Below are 7,324 nucleotides of genomic sequence, written 5' to 3'. Positions count from 1 at the left end.
ATTTAGTTTTTAAAATATGTAAGACAAAGTTCTCTATTAAACTAAAAGCTTTATATATATGTGTGTGTGTGTGTGTGTGTGTGTGTGTGTATATATATATATCGTTAGATTTAACAATATAAATTATATAAAAATCATCCATTGACATGGAAGTTTGCGTGACTGTCAAAATTTCGACAATTTATAAATTTCATTTCAGATATATATGTGCACGAATAACAAATATTTTTATTTCTTCTGTTATCTGCATTAATATTTATGTCTGATGATTATCCATGCAGATAACAATTAGAGAAAAATGTAGTAATACATTGTATATGATATTGTTGCGGGATAAATATATATGGTTACTTATAAAACACTTGTACAATAACATAAAATTTAAACATCAAATTTAACATTTGCATTTTAAATTGTATACATCAATAGTTAAAACATCAAATATGTACGTTCTTTATTTACTGGCTTATCAATAAAAGAATCCTAAACATTAAAGTTTTTCAGAAAAAATTTTATATCATTCGTATTGAAAACTATTAAAAACAAGAAATGTTATTTACATATAAATGCATCGTGGTAGCCAATGTAATATATTGTTAACAAACTTCGTCGTTAATAACATATTTCAATATATTATTTATATATACATTACAATTTATATTTAAAACTTTGGAATCTTCAGATATTGTATCCTAAAAATTTTCTGGATACAAAATATTTCTGAATTAACTTAAATCTACATATAATAATTATATTTTTATATGTAATAAGAGAATATTTCTATACTATTATTTTTCTATTAACAGAAATTAAAAGAAAAAATTTATGAAATATTTTTTAAAATTTGTAAATAGTATCATAAAAAAGAAATTATTTTTAGTTATTCATACATAATTAGCAATAGCAAAAATCTCATCTCGGAAATTAGATATTTGATTTTCGAAATTATATTAATACAATGTTCGGCAACAGGTGAAAACTTAAAAAAGTAATTCTAGATAAAATAAGATAAAAATCGATAACAAAATTGTTTTGTTTTTTAATTATAAGTATTTAAATATCCACATAAAATCTTTAAAGTGCATGAATATTTAAATTAAATACATAAATGAAACATTTATAGTTAAAGAGTAGAGCTGAATTCGTAATTTTACTTTTTTTATTTTCTTATATCTATTGCCAAACATTCCGTATATTTAGGCAAAAAGTTAATTGACTGTTAACTTCAAAAGATACCTTGTATAAATATATCTTGATAAAGTGCCGTATAAATTCTATACATATAATTGAAGTTGAAGAGGGAAAGAAAATGATTGCAACACTGTATACGTGAATATATGAGTAAAACAGAAATATGTTTGTAATAAGATAAGTTAGTATATATTACACAATCTATGATCTATCTTCAGTTGTACTGTATATAACTGAATAAGATTGAAGATTATTAAATAGTGCATCCTCATTTTCCTTTTCCGATTCGATTTGTGGTATCGTCTGTATAATGTTTTGTGATAAAAGCCCTTCTTCTATTTCTATGAGCGCAGTCTCAGTTTTCGATTCTTCCAATGAAATATGACTTTCCTCCGATTTTTGCTGAAGAACATTGGTTGGTTTTATGTATTTTTTACGCTTTTCCCTAGGTCGATTCTCATGCACTCGCATATGTCGTCGTAAATCGTATTTACCGATGAATCCCATACCACAATTATCACAATTGAATGGCCTGACTTCAACATGATTGAACATATGCCTCCTCAACGCTGCACTAACTGTAAATGCTTTTCCACATACATTACATATATGAGGCTTCTCACCAGTGTGTAATAATGTGTGATCTCGTAATGTAGCACGTTGATTGAAGCTGTAATAATCAGATATAATGTTTACATTAAATATTATATTCAATGAAATATACAGATATTGTTTCATTAAAAAATTTAATCAAAATTTAAAAAAAAATTTATAATACTAAAATATTATTTATATAACAAAGATATTAAAGAACAGTATAATATAATAATATAACAATTAATATATTTATTCTTTTTAAATGATTATAACATACATTTAGAATATTTTGAAATTACGATATTTTGCATTATATCCTATTTCAAATTTTCCCTTTTTATATTAAATATATGTATACAAGTTACAAACCTTTTGCCACAAACTTCGCATGTATAGCTACGAGGATTCCAATGTATCTTTGAATGGTTCAATAAGTTGCCTCGTTGTGAGAATGACTTATGACAAACGTCACACTTGAACGGTTTTTCACCAGTATGTACCCGTATATGCGTTTGGAGTGTACGATTATTAGGAAAACGTTTGTCACAGTAACTGCACGGATATTTAGGCAAATGAAGACCCTGCGGATCCAAATGGCTGATCAGATGTCGTTTATAATTGCCTTTGTGATTAAATATACGCGAACATTGACTGCAAGCATAGGGTGCGACGAGATCATGTGTTGTCGCATGGCTGTCTAATTCTGATTTTGATTTAAAGCGGCAACCACATTTCAGGCAGCGGTGCCGCGAAAAGTTGGGATGGCATGCCATGTGTCTCTTCAGATATCTCTTTCTGTTATATGCCTTTTTACAAAGAAAGCAAGAATATGGAAACTCGCCAGTATGCGTTTTCACGTGTGTTCGCAATTCTCGACGACTTTTGCAGTCCTTTTCACACACCATGCAAAAAAACGGACCGTTGGAAGGGACATGATTTTCGACAGTATGCAATAATACACTAGTCAGTTGATTATAATTCTGTAAACATAACGTGCATTGATATTCAATTCCATTTTCTCGTTTAAATTCCTTTATCCGTATAATTGCATCGCTTAAACTGCCTAATATATTGTCTTTATCATCAACAAAGTAGTCAGAATCAGATCCATCATTGTTTTCTATGAATTCAATATTAGAACTACTTTCATTGAGCTTTGTTTCTTTATCTCTGTTTTGTATCACCTCATTATATTCTTTTTGTTTCTCAACTTGTATTACTGATGTTACGTCTTGTTGTTCCAAATAGGTACATTTATTCTTTTTAGATTCCACAGGAGTGGAAACGCATATTTTGCTTGAGGCTTCTTCATTTTCTTCAGCCAAGATTTCCACTTCAGAGATAAATGTACCATTGTCTATTTCTTCTTGTTCCGGATCAAGTGTTAATGTGTTCTCGACTGACATCGACTCAATCGTAGATTTTGGTATATACATAATTGCGACATTTTCTGCAAATATTTTTGAAATATCTTCAGGTAACTCAGTCTTCATCAACTGGGCACCTATTTGATCTTCATTAGTTTCAATATTATAATAAACATCATTCAATTGTGAGTTCTCTTTATCTCCATTATCTTTAACCAACTGAGATACATCAATTTCATATTGTTGTTGATCCATATCTGTTATTTTAATGTTTACAAACTCAAAAGTACGATCAGACTTTACATCGCCTGATATATTTAATTCCAAAAATTCATCTTTCTGTATATTACTTTTTTCTTTCTTAACATTTAACTGTTCTGCCTAAATAAAAAGCAACGTTATAATAACATCAAAAAGATACCCTTTAGATAATTTTAAATCTTTTAAATACTTATTTATAGATTAATTCTTTATGATTGATAATAAATTATTCAATGTTTATAGAGTATTTAAATTTACTATTTAAATTTATTTAGATTTAAAATTTACTTGTGTAATGCGTATTCAACAGATATAAACTTTAAATTAATATTATTTTTATTTTATATCACTATACCTTCACAATGTTCATTTTAGTTTCTTGCATCATTCTAAATTTCTTGTCTGATTCTTGCACTTGTAGTCTAAAGTCATATAAAGCATTCGTTCGATATGCACACTTTGGACAGAGCATGTTAGGCAGTCCATCAAATTGATCAATCTGTTGAAAAAAATATTATTAACAAATATTATTAAAAAAATATTATTAAGAATACATATTAAGAATATATAGAAATATATATAGAAATATATAGAATATATGTATAGAAATATTCAAATCTGCAGAAGAAACATTAGGAGATACAAGAAAATATAAGAAAGACCAAGAGTATGGAATGAAAAATTGAAAACGCTGCTTTCAGAAAAACTTATTATAAATATCTGAGCTTCAAAAATGAATAAGACAGAAAATGTAATGAAACCAAACGAGCAATAAAGCGGGGACAAATACATAAGCCAGATTGAATATGTGTACATGGAAGACAATTAGTAGTGTATAAGGTAATGAAACATATAAATAATATTATTATAGTTAAATAGAATAAATCACAGAAAGACTCTGCAAAGCTGAACATCATTAACAAAGAAATGGGAAATGCACTATACACGTTATAGTGCAATCTAAATATAATAGACGATATAAAAAAGAATGAATTATGAAGCAATAGATTCTATCACGCTAGAAAAACTGAATGATACATTAAAAGCCACTAAGAAATAGAAAAGCAATAAGCACTGACAATATAAACTCCGAACTTATCAAATACGGAAGTTTAATGTTAAAATTGAGAATCGTACAACTCCTAAAATGTACTAAATATGTACCTAAATATGTACTGGAGCCAATCACAGACTCCCAGTGAGTGGAAAACCGCAAATGTATATATAAGAAAGAGGAGAATACTGATTCCAATAATTACAGAAGGATTAGCTTAGTAAACTCATATTATGAAATATACTCGAAAAAATAGCACGCAGAGTATAAGCCATCGCGGAAATCAAATTAAGAAGTCAAATACGAGAAGAACAAAATGATTTGATGAAGAACAAATTTCAGAAAAAATCAATAACAGATGCGATACTGACGCTAAAACTAATTATAGAAAAAAGAAGAGAGCAAAACTTAGAGACACAAATCGCATTCATAGACTACACAAAAGCCTTCGAAAAAATCTGCAGATCAGAACTATGGGATATCTTAGAAGGAAAAGGCTTCCCAAAATACCTAATTAAAGTAATAAAGAATATGTCATCACGGAACAAATTTAACTTGATAAGGAGGATTCCAAACACGATATATTCACTAACCAAAGAATAAATCAAGAATGTGGCTTATGCTTATCCCCGATCCTATTCAACATATACATAAACGATATGGTACAAACATAGAGAAAACGTATGAAAAAAAGAAAATGATATAAAAATTACAAAAAAAAACCCTTGACACGATACTGTTCACCGACAACCAAATAGCTAACACAGAAGACAAATAGCTGTCCATCAACTAGACAGGATAGCCAGAGAATATAACTGTGAAATTTTTACGTCAAAAATGAAAGTAATGGCATTCAGAGAAAAATATCCTATCCCTTTAAAGATAATAATAAACAACAAAAGAATAGAACAAACTCAAATTTTCAAATACTTAGGATACTGACCTATCAAAAAGAAGCTGACATATATCAAAAATTTATTTCATTCCAGAGAATGTGGCATCATCCGAAAATTAAGGAACAAGATCAGAAAAGATACATAATTAAAGTTCTACAAAATAATGGCAGTTCCCATGCTATATGGAAGCGAAGCTTGAGTAATAGGAAGGAAGAATAAACAGAAATAAGAATAAACATAAACAGAATACAAGCTGTAGAAATGAAGTTCTTAAGAGTAGTTAGAGGTTACACGAAACTAAATAAAATAAAAAATGAAGACATAAGGAAGAAACTGGAAATTTTTGCAATCAAAGATAAAAAGATGAAATATAAAAGAAAGTGGCAACTCCATGGAGCAGACTCCATGAATGAAAGCCAACTTCCTAAATTGGCATTAGGCTATAAACCACAAGGCAATATAGACGTAGAAAGACCAAAAACATGACATATTGAAGTGGAACATGTCATTCCGGCCTAAACCATGTACGATGATGATGATGATAATGATAAATATATTAAGAATTACGTATACTAATAACAATTTAAAATCAAACTGAAAGAATAAAGAAGAGAGATTAAGAATAAAGATTTTATTTTTAGTACACAGTTTGCAGAATTGGATGCATAAAAAGAATTGGATATATAAATTCACATTAAAATATTTAAAATCTTTGACTGAAAATAAGAATTCTCTTTTTTAATACTATAATATATGCTAAACCAAGTAAAATTCTTTTCTAAAAAAAATTACTTAATTACCTATAAGGATATAAGCAATCATTTTTTTTAGAAAGTCAATAAAGAAGCTGCAGCAGATCTCAATTAATGCAAAACAGCTATTGTAACATTAAATTATTAATCATGATATTTAAGGAAGAAAATCTTTTGTACTAGATGTTAATATATCTATTTGTGTTGCTTGCTTTTTACACTCAGTATCTTTGCTTTCTCTTTCTTTATCATTAAAAAAATAATATATATATATATATATATATATATATATATATATATATATATGTATCATTTTAAATGCATTTTTGGATAATTTCAAAACACAACACAGACCTCATATTTATATTAAGATCATGATCAGGCTGGGTTCTCAAGATCTACTTGTTAAAGATATTTGTTGAAAGGTTAGTTATGAAAATTCCGTTTACCTTGATAGACGTAATCTGCGCGAGCTTGTATGGCAAGTTGATCTCGCTAACGTTATCATCATACATGGGCAGCATTTTGCAGCCTTCCTTCATGCACGCGCGACATTTATACATGTAGGAATCAATCTCCGAATTTGCGCTTTCCGACATGATGATATTAAAACAATGGTCCTTGAAAAAAACAAGACAACGATAGTGGCAATTCCGACATATTATTGACGAATTATCAAGCGAACATATAAATGTAATAAATGTAGCTAACTGTATTTAATTGCTTCTCTCACGATTATCCACAGCCAGAAGGCACAGCTGAGTTAGGTTGACATTACTAGGCACTGTAAGCAGTGGACACGACAGTGGACGACACCAGATACAGCGTCCACCACGCCTATGATCTTGATTCGTGATACGGTTGAGTTAAAGTAAAATATACGTTATCTAAAGACTTTTCAGAAATATTTATTCCTTTATCCTTCTTCGTCTTGAGAACCCGAATTAATCAATTACACGTTTGCACAAGAGCACTATAGGAACTAGAGCAGGAACTGGAACGACAATCCATATAATAATTCCAGGTTGAAGCAGAGAAAAACCTGAGAGAGGACATGACGACCCAACACCTGTAACCGCAAAATACTGCCGCACACTACTGCCCCCTGACAAAGTGAATGTAAATTACACAGCAATGTCCACTTTTCTTAGGGTATATCCATTTTTCAAGGCTGGAGATGATATAAATCGATGTATCCTAAGGACG

The 7,324-nt window shown here is 29.2% G+C and overlaps 1 protein-coding gene across 1 annotated transcript; it reads right to left on the bottom strand.

Annotated features, from left to right (window-relative positions):
* Positions 1–1,392: 1,392 nt before the first annotated feature.
* LOC105623130 (zinc finger protein 79-like) lies at positions 1,393–6,717 on the bottom strand. The gene is made up of 4 exons (XM_012204527.1): positions 6,568–6,717; positions 3,772–3,915; positions 2,158–3,536; positions 1,393–1,861 (listed from the first exon to the last, which is right to left on the bottom strand). Exons 1-4 carry the CDS (start codon positions 6,715–6,717, stop codon positions 1,393–1,395), a joined length of 2,142 nt encoding a protein of 713 aa, XP_012059917.1.
* Positions 6,718–7,324: the final 607 nt, after the last annotated feature.

The sequence above is a fragment of the Atta cephalotes genome (genome assembly GCF_000143395.1).
Source record: "Atta cephalotes unplaced genomic scaffold scaffold00054, whole genome shotgun sequence".
Taxonomy (NCBI): domain Eukaryota; kingdom Metazoa; phylum Arthropoda; class Insecta; order Hymenoptera; family Formicidae; genus Atta; species Atta cephalotes.
This window is presented reverse-complemented; position numbering and strand designations above follow the sequence as displayed.

Bases quoted from the DNA above. Each gene is read 5' to 3' on its own strand.
- LOC105623130 (XM_012204527.1), bottom strand. From the start codon at position 6,717: ATGTCGGAAAGCGCAAATTCGGAGATTGATTCCTACATGTATAAATGT. The intron at 3,537-3,771 runs GTATAGTGATAT...CTTTTTATTTAG, and splicing joins CTAAAATGAACATTGTGAAG to GCAGAACAGTTAAATGTTAA. The intron at 1,862-2,157 runs GTTTGTAACTTG...TGATTATTACAG, and splicing joins TGCGAAGTTTGTGGCAAAAG to CTTCAATCAACGTGCTACAT.